This window comes from Pollicipes pollicipes, unplaced genomic scaffold (genome assembly GCF_011947565.3).
Source record: "Pollicipes pollicipes isolate AB1234 unplaced genomic scaffold, Ppol_2.1 Scaffold_6686;HRSCAF=7923_pilon_pilon_pilon, whole genome shotgun sequence".
NCBI lineage: Eukaryota > Metazoa > Arthropoda > Thecostraca > Pollicipedomorpha > Pollicipedidae > Pollicipes > Pollicipes pollicipes.
The window spans coordinates 15,977,643-15,995,017 of NW_023596921.1; the positions used below are offsets into that span (position 1 = coordinate 15,977,643).

Below are 17,375 nucleotides of genomic sequence, written 5' to 3' on the forward strand. Positions count from 1 at the left end.
TGGACTGATCTGTTCATCTGTCCTGCCATCGTGTCCAGGAACGGATCATCAGCGTGCGGTCGCATCTTCAGTGCATGGGCCAATAGTTCCACTGTTGTGTGCGCATCTAAATCACGAAACGCTCAAGTCATTTTTATGAGCACATGGCTGTCCATCTCACACGTGTCTCTCGACGACCTCATCTAAACCACTACACGTACAGTGAGCAGCTGTACCGAAAAGCAGTTTGCCGCTTCATCCTGGCCATTCCGCACCATGCGCGGAGGTGCGGATGAAGACTGTTCATCATTATCACAACACTACAAAACCATTCGTCATTTTAAAGATCGGGCGGGCTATTGTACTAAGTCGAAGTGAAAAAGGAATAAAATAATATTGGCCGCAATCGCATAAAGGTTCAGTCTATAAGTGATTGGCAGGCAGGCAAATCGAATATAAAACTTGTTCCTTGTTTGGATTACTACTATCTTCACAAGAGGAAAGTTCATCTGTGGCTGCTGCAGGACCTGTCTCTGAGACAGCTGGGCCAGGCGTCCAATGACAACCCAGTGAACTCGCCCGCATCGGTTTTGGATTGCTTCATTCCGGATCATGCGGATCCCTGCGACCCAGCCCGGGTCATACCGCGCTATATCAGCGATCGCGACCGCGTCGGCTACCGACCCAGCCCGGGTCATACCGTACCACATCAGCGATCACGACCTCGTCGGCTACCGACCCAGCCCGGGTCATGCCGCGCTACATCAGCGATCACGGCCTCGTCGGTCGCCGACCCAACCTAGGTCACACCGAGCCACATCAACGACCCCGACCGCATCGGCTGCCGACCCAGCCCGGCTCATACCGCGCTACATCAGCGATCACGACCTCGTCGGCCGCCGACCCAGCCCGGGTCATATCGCGCTACATCAGCGATCACGACCTCGTCGGTCGCCGACCCAACCTAGGTCATACCGAGCTACATCAGCGACCACGACCGCGTCGGCTGCCGACCCAGCCGGGTCATACCGAGCTAAATCAGCGATCACGACCTCGTCGGCCGCCGACCGAGCCCGGATCAATGCCGTGATACATCAGCGATGGCGACCGCGTCTCCCGCCGACCGAGCCCGGGTCATACCGTGATACATCAGCGATGGCGACCGCATCTCCTGTCGACCGAGCCCGGGTAATACCGTGATACATCAGCGATGGCGACCGCGTCTCCCGCCGACGGAGCCGGACCATACCGTGATACATCAGCGATGGCGACCGCGTCTCCCGCCGACCGAGCCCGGCTCATACCGCGCTACATCAGCGATGGCGACCGCGTCTCCCGCCGACCGAGCCGGACCATACCGTGATACATCAGCGATGGCGACCGCGTCTCCCGCCGACCGAGCCCGGGTCATACCGTGATACATCAGCGATGGCGACCGCATCTCCTGTCGACCGAGCCCGGGTAATACCGTGATACATCAGCGATGGCGACCGCGTCTCCCGCCGACGGAGCCGGACCATACCGTGATACATCAGCGATGGCGACCGCGTCTCCCGTCGACCGAGCCCGGCTCATACCGCGCTACATCAGCGATGGCGACCGCGTCTCCCGCCGACCGATGAGCGTCCGAGCGTAGCGTCTTCCTCGCGAGATTGTACTGTCCGAACGACGAGACAAACGAAGACCGACTCTCTCTGGACTTGCTGACCGCCGACTAGACGACTGTCTAATGAAGCGGAATAGCCCGCCGAACCGCGTGACGCCTGGGTCTCAGCCTGGACGGCTTGTCAGCCCACACACGCCAGGCACTCAGATCAAGGTGAATATTTCACCAAGTCTGCGGGTAAATAGAGACGAGTTCACACAATTCATGAGGGACAGAGCCAGCGAAACATTCTAACGGGCCTACCAAAATCTGCAAAATACCGTAAAAAGCCGACCAGCAGCCACAACCTCCATCTGTTTGAAAAAGTTTTCAACAAGTCTAGGAACAGGCACTAAAACGCATGAAAGAACATATCAAGTGCGTGCAGAAACGTGAGCCAAGCATCGGCGCCACCTGCAACACCGATCCGGTGGGACCAATCTCCTGAACGAAATCTGAGCGTCTATCGGGTCTACCGCTGAAGCGCTGGACGCTGACAGGGACGGCGGAGCGGAGGGTGGCAGCGACACCGAGCGGGCTTACCAGTGTGTCTTTGACTGCTTAATCAAGGTGACTGCTCTGCGAATGCTCGTTAGACGAGCTCCGTGGGAATACTGGGGAACATTTCAACGTTAATTTAACAGTTCGTATAACGAACTGCGAGTCCTAACTGGTTCGGTCCGACGCTCTCGGGTGTGGCTCCGCAAACGCACGTCGATCTGCTGTCCCTTAATCAATACCACTCTTTTGTAACCGAGCCCGATCCCCTGACGTCATCAACAGCTCGCTAGTGTTCGGAGCGGTGTCATCAGTGTACGAGAATGCTACTGTCACCCATCGGTGCAAGGGCCCAGGTCGTGCTGATTCAGACAAGTTCCGCCAGTTTTAATATAGCTGGCAGTCAGTAAGTCCTGTGACAGACCAGTCTGCGACCAGTTCGTTTCGTGTTTGGTAGATCATCACGTAATGTGCCCTCAACTGCATGACATTCGGCCTGGTCACTCGACGGGACGGTCATGCTGAGTGCGTGTCGTCTGCAAGATTGCGATATTGATCGCGGCCTTATTTCAACGTTAATTTCTACAAACAGACCAAAATTGAAATCCTACGGTAGCGTACAGCAAGGCCGACCGCTGGAGGGGGCTCGGATGGAATAGAATGGACGAGCGGTGGGTTCATGGTTGCCTCTCCGGTTACACACATCATGCCACGGGCAGTTTGGCGCATCTGCCGCATCACTAACAACGTCATTCAAGGTAGCAGTGAGGTGCCTGATTGCGTTTATAAATGGCCTGCCTTCTTTTGTCCCCTGCGGCAGGCTTGTGTGTACGCTGGTAACGCACAGTTCTTGTACGCCGTGCAACTGTCGGCCAACAGTGATCCCACCGCTAGAGCAGAGACATCGCCAAGAGTTCCTCTCAATTGCTCAAGTTCCAAACCAAATCAGAACTAGTCCTCCTACATATGTTACTCGTAAGTCTCAAATATGCCTGGAAAGCACTTGTAAAAAAATGAGACCTGATTTGGGCGAACACAAAATTAAGATCTGCGCTTCGGACCACATCAGTAATGGAATCGTTATAAACTCCAGCTGCAACCAGATGGTCTCCCACTGGGAAGCGTTATCTTACCATTCTAGACAGCATGGAGAAGTTCAGCCATAAATGCACTATCGAAAGAAAAACAAATTAACGGAATGTTCATCCTCACGTTCGGTAGTGCCTGTCGTTTCGGACGAATGTTTCTGACATACATGAACAGGGGCCAAAAATGACAGCTTTAGCGCCAGAAAATTATGAATTGCAAGATCGGGGGATATCTTGCACGTTTTGAAACCACCTGCTGCTGTGCATCTATCAACTGATCGTTGAGCTTGTTTTCTTTGTTCTTTTCCGGCTGGTGATATCACTTTGGTGTTATTGCCAAAAACCTAAGATTTACGTATGGTTCAAGTGCTACACTCTGACGCGTCGGTCCCAGCCAGGGCTGCAGCTATTATTTACCTGAGGTGGGGGGGGGGGGGGGGGGGGACATCGCCAGCCTTGAGAAGAAGGCGGACCAAATCCAGGCAGAAGGCTGTTCTCGGGGTAGGTTCAGCATTTGTTCAACTTAGCCTCCCTCTAAACTTATTTCGCGAAACTGCACCAGTGCTCCCAGCCGTTGGGCGTCTGCAGTCTGTTATTGCAGACCCCCGCGTCCATATGGGGCTTGCGTGACGATCCTTCGTGAACAGAGTCACAAGCGCATTAAACTGCCCGCCGACTGATGCGAGAGAGAGGGTATCGGCCGGGGACTCACGTGTGTCATCGCAGAGCGAGCATGATTTTTCACGTTCGTGCATGAGTAGCCATGTCGCGTTTTCTTTAATCAGCCCATCATTTCATATCGCTTGCTCATGTCCGAAAATCGGAGGGCATTATTCATTTTGGTTGAATGTCTCATACCGTGGACCTGACTCCTCCATTGTCGGTTAGATCACCCAGGAAAGCCTGATACACTTTACTAGGGGAATGAAGGCTGTTTAACTTATACATTATACGATCATACATTTTTATGTCATATACTGTACATTTTATTCGGTACCAATACTATATACTATACATTTTATACACACTATACATTTCATCATACTATACATTTTTACGATCAGTTACATCTACGTACTTGCCACGATATTGACAGGACAATGGGGTTCGAAACGGGACAATGAATTTCAATGTTGTGAAATGACACAACTTATCTAACGCTTACCCGAGGTCTATTTAAAGCTCCGTTTTCTCAACTTCCGCTACGATTTGCCTCGAAGATATGATGCCTCTGTACGTCTCAAGTGAGCGTTCGACAGCGGCGTCGGAGATATATCATGCGTACCGACATACCGACACTCTCCACCAAAACCTGTGGTACGGTAGGGGAGGGAACTATGCCAGTGATTCACTCCTGAAGCATGAAAGCTTGGGGCAGACCTGCTGACAGCTACCGAGGGAACTTCGATGAACTGGGTTGGTGGACAAATCGCCTATAGTTCACAGGAGTTCCGCCCTAGCCTGCGGTGTCCTCTTCCTGCCTGCCTCGTGATTCTCTGCGTCATGCTTGCCTGACTTAGTCATTGTACTTGACTTACATCATACTTGCTTGACGTATTCACTTCAACAACATCCCCCCGTTATGGTGCAATTTGCATTGCCTACCATTAAACATATTAGGGACAGCAGAAGGTGTCGTAGGAAGGGGTCCGCAGGCTGCGAGTTTCCACAGCGTTATCAGTGCGTGTTCATACGCATTCCACCTTTGCCGGGCTTCATCAGGCTCTCGCCTCATGTCTCCGCATCAGGCTTTCTTCACAGGGCACAGGCCGCCATTCGCTAGGACGTGCCGCGTGTGCAGCGTACGGGCCGCCAGTCCGTTCACGTCCGGAGGGCACAGTGCTCTGGAACTCCCTTCATCGGTGGCGTTCATTATCCATGACAAGCGGACTTTATCCGTCCAGTGCTCGTGTTCACGGATAATCGAATCGTCGCGTCCTCGGGGAAAGGTCACCCGTCATTAGCCTTCCGTCACGCGCGGTCCTTGCTCACAGGGGCAGCGAATGCTCATGGTGGCATGCAGCTCACTTGTTCCTCCCCGTTAACGTCGTGGCACTACCGGAGCTTGGCAGACCACCTCCACATCCCCCCCTCTGTTCCCATACTTCTAAATACGCCCTACGCCCGGCGCGTGATCACAGAACCTGCCTTGGGTCCATTTCGACGGTGAACGGCGTCGCATTTTTCACCAGGCTGGCTCAGTAGCGCTATACGTCAGTCGTGGCCATTTAATTGGTGGCGACAATGGCGCCGTGCTGTGGTCGAGGGATGTCATTGACGATTTGCACAAATCATAGCGAGAATTGTACAATCGACGTAAGTTTGCACATATGCTGTACGCGGAAAAAAGTGAAAAGCTTCGCACATGTTTGTCATACGACACCACCCAGCCGTGGACTTTGGGTTGGTTCTTTAAGAGGCAAAAAGGAGATAACATCTGTGACATCATCTGGGACATCATCTGTGACATCATCTGTGACAACATCTGTGCGGCAAGTTACAAAAAGATCTTGACAACAGAAAAACGCTCCATGTTGCAAAATTGCGACTACAATCCCGGATTGATTTAAACACGCGTCGACGAGTCATGTATGAAATTTTGGTGTTCATCCAGCTTTGAGGTCGACATTTTAGGGTTAATCTTGGGTAACCTCGTTTGCAATGTGCGCAATAACAGTGTGGGTCCGTGTGAGAAAGCTTGAGATATATGCTACGGAAATTACAGCGGTGAATTTATGGAATTACTAGTGAATTTCAGTGCATTTGACGTTCTTTTATTGCACATTCGGAACGTCAAATGTGTAAAATACCAGCCCGTACTTAAATTTGCGTACGCATGACAATACCAAGTGTGAAGTGTATGAATTGCGAAGTGTACACATTATTCGCCCAGGGACATTTCACTCAGACAGCACAAAGTTCCTCCTTGACTGCCGCCTTTCACAGGGCACGGGTTGTCATATCTGCGCCAAAAAACATATCGGAAAAAATAAAGTTCTTGAAAACATCAAATAATTCCGTATACGTTCTACCATGGGGGATGGTAACATTTTGTTGCAACGGTCGTAACAACGACATTTCAGTTAAGGCAAAGCATGGATTCCGCTGATGTAGTGCATTTGAAACTGCCGTAGTGAGGAGTTCCAGTAAAGTTGTGGCAGTCGTGGCCAGCACAATTTCAGTTCCACAGTGCCAACTTCATTCATATGCGGACAATTTACAATACATTATGGTACAATACAGAATGAAACGGGAAAGACGTTGGTCTTCCTTCACCCTGAAAAGCTATGGATGCGATATACTATTTTCAGTTGAATATCAATAAGCCAAATGGCTATAGCGGCTTCGGAAATACGTTGTGGAAAAAGCCCCTGCTCACTCATATAGCTACGCCCCACAGACCAGTAACAACTGTATTGGAGCCATAATTACCGGCATGGCAAAGCGTGCAGACGGCGTGTGATACAGTTGGTAATAGTGGGGCAAACATCAGGCGTTATGTCAACAGCTCACGTGTAACCTTCATTATTCTGTAAAATGGTAGCAATGCGACATCGTTTTATTACGCCAAGGAACACTTTTCTGACATCGGAGACAATACCAGAATGGCTGTGTCAGAATCACTACTGTAGCGGACAGGCTGGCTCACTGGTGGGCGCCAGGTTGACGTTGGCAGCCTTAACGTGCACATTTATGTTTCGAGCGTCACGTGCGCGTGCGTTGCCCTTAATCGTAGTGTTATCGCATACGTGTCCGTGATTTTATATCATTTACTGGCATTTGCATCTTTGGTCACGGCGCTGTTGTTAAGTTTTCGATTCTAAGTCTGATGCCCGTCAAGTCTAGTCGCAGTGCCCAAATGCCTGCATTTTGTATCACAAAACGCGGCCAATGGTCGAGAGTTAAAATTGACGCGGTTTGCTGTTTGAAAGCCATCCGCTGCTCGTGAATGCGTTGATCCGTGCTGACTACCTCTAAACATGTATAGTCAACACTCATATTTTCTTAACTTTGAACACAATGTGATCATTGCACAGGCGGAGTCCGTGTCAGGTGTCTGTGACGTCATAAATCTCGGAGTGTCCTCAAAATAGGCAGCGCGGAATAGTCTGCACAAGCCAACGTGCGCCTGGCTCAGAAACGAGAGGAGTCGAAGTCCCTGTAATAAGGGTCGCTACACTGGGAACTGCAAGGAGCACCTTGAACCTGACTATCTCAGTTCAAAACCCATGCAAATGTGGGACAGCCCTTTTAAGTATTTTTTCGAAACGATTCCTCGCGTGCCAAAACAGCCAACATCCACCATATAATGAGGAAAGTCATATGCGCTTGCTTAACATTGACCGTGTTTGGTCGTGGTCCGCTAGGGCCGATTATATAGTGCATCCAAACCAACCCGCGAAATTAACGGATTTCCTTGCTCATATTCAGCGTCTTGGCGCTTGAAACGAACTCAATATCGCACTACACAGCCGTAAGCAGGCATGATCACTTATCCCTTATAAGCGCATGTCGGAAATGCCGATCATCGCAATGACGTGAAATAAGGCGCAATCACAAATTAACTCCACCGTGTTAGTATACAATGTCTTGGGCATCAAAGCATGGACCATAATTGGATTTCTGAGCTAAAATGAGATAGCTTGCCAGGCAGGTCGACAGGCATATGCATGTTGAGGTAATGAGGTACGGAGCCGTGTCCTTGGTGTACCACAAGGTCATGTTACAAGTCGGCAACAAGGGTTGCCAGAACGGTCGTTACAAATACTGATGGGGTATGCCATATTGTAATGTATTGTTCGTTAATGCACAGACCCAGCGTTCGTCACCCACGTCTTTCAGCAGAATTTCTCCAGCGTTGCTCCATCACAGTGGTTCGCTGTTGTATAACAATGGCTGCAATCACAAGCTGTCCATAGTAAACATCCGCATGGTAAGCAGTTCGTGTCGATGCTTTGATGGGTTTTCCAATGGATACCGATGCAAAATGGGTAACTGGTCGAGTCGAGCACAGATTTCTAAAAAAATATCATTGATATAGAAGAGCGGCTAGTTACTTTAGGAAATGCCGGGAGGGACATAAAGACATGCCCCTTTTGGCATAACCATGTTCTTGGCGGCATAATAAAATATCAATACATCCCGGAAATATAACTCTTTAGGGTACAAGTGAGTTAAAATGATATGGAAAAGATAGTGCGCTCAGCCCAATGCGGCTATGCCGCAGGGGCTTGTGGATGGGATAAACAAACTCACCCATCATGGCCCTCAGTTTTTGACGGCCTTCTGAAATCAAAAGCAAAGTAGCTCCCAAACCGGTGCTTTCTGCCCAATGACAGATTTCTAAAAAAACGTATATTTGTGTCGCGGGTCCGAATACGACACCACAAACGAAACAGCACGGCAGCGGTCGCGCAATAAATCGAACACAAAACTAGTCTGGATGACACGGCGCCTCCCTGTTCTCACCTGTTCCTCGTGGTGTCTTCGTGGACCTGACGTAAGACAAAAACGCCGCAATAAAAAACGCAGACGACAGCAATTCGGCACGGCCGACGACCCCTGTCACCTGCAAAACGGAGACAAACACTGAGCGCTCCTGGGTGGAGTTCCAGAGCAGCTTGTTAAAAAATATGACAGTACGAGAGGGCAGGAGACCCTCGAAACAGTCAGTGAGAGGGTGCATTTAACCTCATTTATGCTGAACTATTTTGTGCGTGCATGCGGTCAATTACATAGCGATTCTCAGCAGTGACCATGGTGCTCGGACAAATATAAGATAGATCGCTGATTGGTTCGCACGTTGCTGAAAAGTCCCGTTGCATCGTGATCCGATCTGTAAAGTCAAGGCCTTACACGTACATGTGCTCTTCGATAATTGTAATATATGTAAAGAGAGTATCCCGCTTCGTTGCACTTTTTAAGCATGGTTAGACCGGGCGGGTCCAATCTAATCAGTAATGTCAGATTTCTCGAAAACCTGAAAAGCTCAGGCATTTGGCTTAAACTAGCCGCTCAAATGAGAGAAATGTCATTGGAATCCCTCCTCACCTCCATGAAATTAATAATTCCTATTTTTCCACGTGTGTGTGTTACGTGATATGCGCAATATACCAATTTTTCAACATACTTTTGTAATAAACGTTATGAGACCTTGAAATCCTCTATTTAAGGATATATATATATATATATATATATATATATATATATATATATATATATATATATATATACAAATATGAGGCCATTCACACGCGAATTCAACAAAACGTTGCACTATGGCCTTGCTTTCTCTCCTATGACGCTTAGCATAGTGACTCTACTCGAATAGTACTTTTGCTTTGGAAAGCATTGCTTGCGTAGATGCCTGATTCGTCCAAGGCTGCTTTTATAACGCAGGTATACGCTAGCGACATATCAGCTGGTTTAGTGAGGTACATGCTCCACCAAGGCACTGCTCGCGAAATGATCACGGAGCGCACTCTGATAGTCACAACGTTCCTGACTTTTGGCAACATTCGTACCTAGTCGCACGCGAATATAACATATGCCAGCCACTGCCATCATGGTGTATGGAAGTGTGATGCTGTTTAAATGAAGATGTTTGGCTCCAATTCAGCTTCAGTTTTGCCGCACATTGACTCACCCGCTACCCACTCCAACCATGTTTATCATCACACCATTAACTCACTATTGCACTAAAGGTCAGCCTAACAATGGTTGACTGAATGGAGTTAACATGCTTATGTTGCTATTGTCCACATCGCTTTGACAGTGCCCATTATCAGTATGACAACGTGAAACAATGAAATATTTGTTCCGTCAATTCGCTTTTTCTATTCACGCGCCCTTTAACACAATACAAGAAACGCAGTAGCAGCTATTTGTGGCTGGCCCAATTGACGGCGGCACCACGTTTGCGTTGTAAGGGCAAAGCTTGTTTCAAACTAAGTTAGTTACATGCAGCAGCCTGGGGTTTGTGTAAAATCTCCAAAAGCTATGGAAAACCTACTCACTGCTGCCCCCTCAGTCCGCCGCCCCGACAGGCTCCAAAAGTGGCGCTCTTCGTTTAGCCAGACAGTTACAGAATCCACCAAGCAGTTACAGCACTTCATTCAAAATCACGCCCCCCCCCCCCCCCCCGTGAACTTCTTCTGCGTAACTCACCGCTTCCGTGTGGACCGGGTGAACGGCGAACAGTGTGGCTGCCAGGAAGCCGCACGCGTCCGACACGAACAGAGCGCATAGCCTGCAACAGTGGCACATACTCAGGCCAGGTCGCCGAGCGTTTAGGACGTGGGGTGAAGAGGGGACAAGTGAGTTGTTTTGCAGTCTGCGGTTGGGCCAGTCCGTCAGCTTTTGAGGCACTGGTGGCTCACTACAGTCCGCTGTCATGACGTCAGTCCGAAAACTGATGACTAACTACAGCCCGCTGTCATGACATCGGAGGAAACAGTGGTGACTCGCTACAGCCCGCTGTCATGACGTCGGTGCGAACAGTGGTAACTCACTCCAGCCAGTTATCATGACGTCAGTGCGAACAGTGGTAACTCACTCCAGCCCGCTGTCATGGCGTCAGTGCGAACAGTGGTAACTCACTCCAGCCAGTTATCATGACGTCAGTGCGAACAGTGGTAACTCACTCCAGCCCGCTGTCATGACGTCAGTGCGAACAGTGGTAACTCACTCCAGTCCGCTGTCATGGCGTCAGTGCAAACAGTGGTAACTCACTCCAGCCCGCTGTCATGACGTCAGTGCGAACAGTGGTAACTCACTCCAGTCCGCTGTCATGACGTCAGTGCGAACAGTGGTAGCTCACTCCAGCCCGCTGTCATGACGTCAGTGCGAACAGTGGTAACTCACTCCAGTCCGCTGTCATGACTTCAGTGCGAACAGTGGTAATTCACTCCAGCCCGTTATTATGACGTCAGTGCAAGCAGTGGTGGCTCCCTCCAGCCCGCTGTAATGACGTCAGTGCGAACAGTGGTAACTCACTCCAGCCCGCTGTCATGACGTCAGTGCGAACAGTGGTAACTCACTCCAGCCCGCTGTCATGACGTCAGTGCGAACGGTGGTGACTCGCTACAGCCTACTGTCATGACGCCAGTCCGGACACTGATGACCCATTACAGCCCACTGTCATGACGTCAGAGGGGACAATGGCGACTCAGTACAGCCCGCTGTCATGACGTCAGAGGGAACAGTGGTGACTCACTACAGCCCGCTGCCATGACGTCAGAGCGGACTGCCCCGAGTGGTAATTCAATGCCCAAATGTGTTTTCTCGACGCTAGGTTAATGCGTACGGCGATTGTGATTGGTTCTTGAAGTTCGGTGGGTGAATCATTGCTGGATAATCGACAACTTTCACCCAATTTTCACGGAATGGATTTCGCTTGAACTCTGCGGGGCCATTGGAAGTCTCGGAATGCCACCACCAAGGAACCATCTGACCCGATTTCGACAGGAGAACTCCCAAACAAAAGTTTGTGGCCTGAACTAACGTTGTGGATGAAATAATATGAAAGCCCTCGAAGACCAACGTACTTCGGATATCTGCACAGTATGCTCAGACTCAATTATGTCATGCTCATACATTCCGCATAGGGTATGTGGCTGAGATAGCAAGTAACATTGTAAAGGTAGCAGTCAAGTAACAATATCATTTAAGTAACATGACTGTTATTAAAGTAGCATTATCGCCACTAAAGTAACGACATCATAATTAAAGTAACACTATCGCCATTAAGGTAACACCATCACTAAAGTAGCACCATCACCATCAAGGTAAAACCATTATTAAAGTAACATTATCAACAGTATACTTACATTATCAGCATTAAAGTAATAACATTTCCATAATGATGGCAATAGAACAACATGATTTAGCTAGCATTATGACAGTATGCGAAGAGGCCCCGACAGTTTTACTGCGTAAAGCATACAGTACGCATCAATTTGAACTGGTTCTTCTCAATCAGCTCCGTGCTTTGTCACAAAAACCGCCATCCTGCGAGGCAGCTTGCGTTGCAAACATAGCATCGCTAGTTGGCCAGCTCCCCCATTCCGTTACAGGTCAGACGAGGGCAACTGATCGGCACAGCTAAAATGACGCTCAGCCGCATTAACGCTAGTTAGCATGCAACTAGGTTAAGTGTTTACTTGACGCTAGTTTAAGTGTTTTAATAAAACGGCACCTATTTTGCACTTACACCTAAACGGTTGGTAAGTGCAAGACTGAATAAAAACCATGCCATTTTGACCAGCACAGCATGAGACAACAAAAATAGCCTACAAAAGAAACAACTAAGCACCTAACACCACGCATGAATGAAACGAACGCGAGTGGTTCAAGACGCTGCTGCGCACTGCGAGGGTCAATGCTAATTCCCGAGCCCATAAGCCGACCACGTAGCGCGCTTAATCGCTACGAACGGCAGCCGTCAGCGCGCACCACTGACCTGAAATACATGACGCAGACCAGCGCGTGGAGGACCACGTTGACCAGGTGGTAGCCCATGGGCCGCAGCTGGTGCAGGTAGTAGTTCCAGCGGAAGGTGAGCACACACAGCGGCCGGTACGACTTGTGGGAGTGCTCCTGGAACAGACGAGCGGGTCCAGCGTCTGCGCTCTGGCGGCCGACTGCCGCGTGGCGCTGATCAGCCCCGCTGCCCTATGCATGCCGCGTTTCGGCACGGTGGAGCGGCGTCTGGCGCAGCAATCAGCGCAATCAATTACGACTCCGATGATAGCTGCAATCGAATGGGCCGTGATGAGGGAGTTGTGTAGAGTTCTGCTGAAATAGTGTCTTGTCCGTATCCGTAATAAAGTATACTTATATTCCACAAAACAGTCAAGTCTGCGTCCGCTTCCAGAACTCGCATATTGCTATGTTCAAGCCACAACAGCCGGGTGATAGGTTAGGAGTCGCATGACTTCAAACTCAGAGGCTTTCGCGAATCCCCCAAGTGCAGTTTTCATACCGTAATGCCACTGGTTCGGGATAGGCAGCATGCGCACGATGTATCACGCTCCATATTGGGTTGAAGGCTTCCCACTCGAGGTCTTATGGTAGACCTATAGAGGTTTCGACATTTTTGAAGTTCATTTCGCAACGCATTCGCGTGTTTAAAAACCATTGCAGAAGTTCTGATGCATGGTCTTCAACAATGCACCGTCCCAAACGCATGCGTGTATTGGCTTCATGCGAACAGTTATTTTCTATTTCAGAAATTTTCTTTTGGCTGCTTTATTGATGTCACCCGGAGACTGACAATGGCCGTGCGGGGAGTCGAATACCCATGAACGTACGATGCGATAACAGGTATCGCATAAAAATTGAGAACCGACATCAATGCACCAACACTGAAAATCGTGACCATACACATGCGTTAGGATGTCATTACCACTGCGCAGAATCGTCGCTCAGAATAACTTATTTCCAAAGTGAACGATGAAAACTGTGTGTGTGTGTGGGGGGGGGGGGGAGGGCATCATGCACCACTGTGAAGGTACACATCTTAGGCATGGCGTATCTCGGGTACGGTACTAAATATGCTCTTAACTTCCGCGCAAACACTTTTTCGCGCACGACGCAAACTACTGACGATAGCGGAGAGATGCATGTGTATTTTCCCAAAAGTGTTTTATCAGGGTAGCACCCCCGTGAGGCCAACCTCAATTTGGCACATTCGGCAATAGCCGGACACATTCCTTTACAGCTGGAGCTAAATTAGTGGGCGGCAATAAGGGTAGAACGGGAACAGTAACGTTTCGGTCTGCGGTAGCATTTCCCCGAGAATTGTGCAAATATGGAAAAATTGAATATTACAAAAGCGATTTGCCGGCTGGACTAGAGATGGGACAGCCCTCTCGAGGTCTTCACAGTACTGGCGTGCAGGTCGGCACCAGGTCAGTGAGTGGTCAGCTCGCAAAACTGTCCGGATGCAGCGCAGCTGTTGGCGCGGCCAACACGGATGAGGTGGACCCGAGAGTCGTCGTTGGCGCTTCGAACGATATCGAGGAAAAATAACCATTCACTCTATAAATGAGCTTTTCTGAATTTTCATCTATCACTCTAAGAATGAAATCTCTCTCGATTTCTATCGCTTACTCTAAGAGTAAGTTTTTCTGAGGGACAGTTTTGCGATGGAGCGATTTTCCTGAAACATCACCAGTAATGCTACACATACGGCCAATCAGAGACATCACCAGTAATGCCACGCATAGACCAATCAGAGACATCTCCAGCAATACCACACACACGGCCAATCTGAGCAATGTGACGTATACGGCCATTCAGAGACAGCACCCGGTGTGGCATATTTCAAAGTCTGAAACTGCACTCTGACACACAAGGCTGCTGCACTACGCCATCCTTCGCCGCCGCGGCCGCCACCCCTGAAGGTCGTCAGCACCAATCGATCGCGCTGAGGTGGCCTCCAGCCTCACCTCTCCGCCGGGCTCGGCTAAATACGCGGGGCATCGGCAGCGGGCATGGCTCGTTTGTTTACGGCCCGGTGCGAAAACAGTTGGCGCCCGCCGGGAGATGGTAGAAATGTCTACGAGGAGCGCGACAATTGGGTACGATCCACGGGGATCGACGTGAGAAGGTCGAGGGGAGGAAAGGAGGGCAATGAACAGTAATGAGGACACGGAACGGGTGGGGATAATGTCGACGTGGGGGGGGGGGGGGGGGGACGGAAAGGTGTTCGAAAAAGAGCTCCCAGTCGTGCAGCAGCGTCTGGTCTTGTCAGGCACGCACACTTCAACCGACTTTTTGCGAGGTTTGTTTGGCGGCCTGACCTGAGTATTTACTCCTGTAAGTCACGCCGCCGATGGGCGAGGTGAGAGCCACACCAGTGCCGGTCGTCGGACAAATCAGACACGCTACCCGGCCTCGGCCGTGAACCAACGTCAATTCGAAGACGTGTCCGGCCGGGTCCCGTGGCGCTAGGTTCAGCCGCTCTGACCTCTCGACCCGCGACCTTCCACGTCCCGTGGCGGCAGGTCCAAACGCCGTGACCTCTCGGGCTGCGACCTACCGCGTCCCGTGGCACCAGGTCCGGCCGCTCTGACCTCTCAACCCGCTGCCAGTTACCGGCAGCGTCGGTGTTCGTCCCCTGACCTGGCCCCAACGCCGGGACCGGAGCCGGAAGCGTCCCTGGCACGGGCGGCTAATGTAAATGCCGCAGATAAGTGATGTCGTCGTAAATAAGACAATTTACGGTAGCAGTGGGGGCAAGAGCCGGCTGGCGGCATACTAAGCAGCCGCGGTCGGCCGCCCTGGAAGCAGAAGTCAGCGCGTGCCACCGGTGACTGGTACTCCTTGGCAGGCCGCCGGTGACCGGCACTCCCTGGCAGGCCGCCAGTGACAGGCACTCCATGGCAGGCCGCCAGTGACAGGCTCTCCTTGGTAGGCCGCCGGTGACAGGCACTCCCTGGCAGGCCGCCGGTGACAGACACTCCCTGATAAGCCGTCACGGACCTCGGGGAGGTCGACAAACGTGGTCCGACTGTTTCTCCGCCCGACCACTACAGCAGCAGTGGCAACCGCCGACCGGAGGCGACCTGGAAAGCCTTGAACTCCGCAGACCGGCAGGTATGGAAATAAATCGAAACTGCGGTCCAAAACCGCACTGGGGCAGCAATTCTTAACCAGTTGCCTTCAAGGCGCTGTTTCTGAATATCACATCATCTGAATATCATCACATCACAATTCTGAATATCACATATCACACACACAAAATCTGTGGTTATTTCACACAACGTATTAAAACCTACTTTCTAAGCACTCCCCTATTTTGCGTACAATAAACACTAGGTAACTTAGTTGACGTCACCAGTGCGCAAAACAGGAGTGAGCAGATTCATTTAAAATCGGTCCCAAAAGGCCTTTGTGACCACGTTCGTGAATGTCTATCAGTCCGTTCAAACGAACTGTTTTCTGTTGAAATCTTTTGATAATGGCTATATGAACAAATCTGACAAACATTTCAACGCATCTTGAAATAATGTATGACACAAGCAATTGTGTTCAAGGGCGCTATGTAATCTAACTACGTAATACACAGACTTTTTATCAACGGTCCGTATGACTAAGTTTAAATATACGACAACCGCGAAAAATGCACCTTGAAAGGGACATGACGACAAGGTTAACGTTAGAAAGATGCCTCCAGGGGATTCACAAGAGAATTTAAAGAAATGACTTTCCGGAAATCTGTGGTAAAATCAAAGCATGCATATGGTAGTATCTATAGCTTTTACCTGAGTCAACTTTCAAGAAACGGATTCATGTTTGTTTTGTTAAATGGTAAGATACTCAAAACAAACGGCCTCTTTCGACCAATCCAGAAGAGAACTACCACTTTGCATTTTTTCCCGCGGCATTCGGCAGCTATATTTGTTCTAACAGCCTGTCTTAAGCGGGGATGTAATATTTGTTTCAGACAAGAAGAGGAAGCGATGTGATCAGCGTGTGAACCCTCAGCCTTTATCTCGACTTGTTTCGGCACGCTCAAGTGTTCTCATCTGCCAAAATCAAAACTTTTGTTATCCCTTTCTATTAGATTTTAGCGATTTTGCTGAATTTTAAATCACAGTTCGTGCCTTATGCGTGCACCAAACCGAAGACGAAAAATATATACGAACGAGCGATCTCCACATTTGGCTCCACTAATAATTCGGTTTCACTTCGGGCAAGGAGTGCGCAACGAATGCACGTAACGCTGATGTCATCCACCGTGTTTGCATCCTGCCTCTAGTGTAGACCTGACCGCATGATTCTGTGACTGAAGCTCAACAATAAAAGGGTTCCGTTATCGGGCCCTTGTTTACTAATTTTTAACACATATCTTAATCATCGGCCGTGTGCAAGCGTGGTCATCGACGGGCGGATGGTTAGAGACGTCTTTGTTTCACTTTTAATTGATTGCTTGCCGTGATTTCCTCCGGCCGGGGTCGTTTCTTGTTGTGGGTGACTACTGTAAGGTCTCTGAATGAACCTATTTATATGTGCTTCAAGACAAAAATTAAGCTTTCAGTTTGGTCATGCCACGTTCTTTGTGGTGTGCTTGAAGAGAGATGCTGACAGCGTAGAAATTGCTGAGTACAGCACAATACGCTCGCATTCTGTAGGATGTGCTAGCGCAGACCGACTAATAA

At 49.8% G+C, this 17,375-nt stretch overlaps 1 protein-coding gene across 1 annotated transcript in view; it reads right to left on the minus strand.

Moving 5' to 3' along the window:
* Positions 1–17,375, minus strand: part of LOC119107976 (protein O-mannosyl-transferase Tmtc3) — a 146,276-nt gene that overhangs the window by 21,967 nt on the left and 106,934 nt on the right. The window contains exons 4-6 of the mRNA XM_037231564.1: positions 12,671–12,807; positions 10,378–10,459; positions 8,680–8,779 (exon numbers count right to left, since the gene is read on the minus strand). Coding sequence (XP_037087459.1) covers positions 8,680–8,779; positions 10,378–10,459; positions 12,671–12,807 — 319 coding nt within the window. The remainder of the gene's footprint in view (positions 1–8,679; positions 8,780–10,377; positions 10,460–12,670; positions 12,808–17,375) is intronic.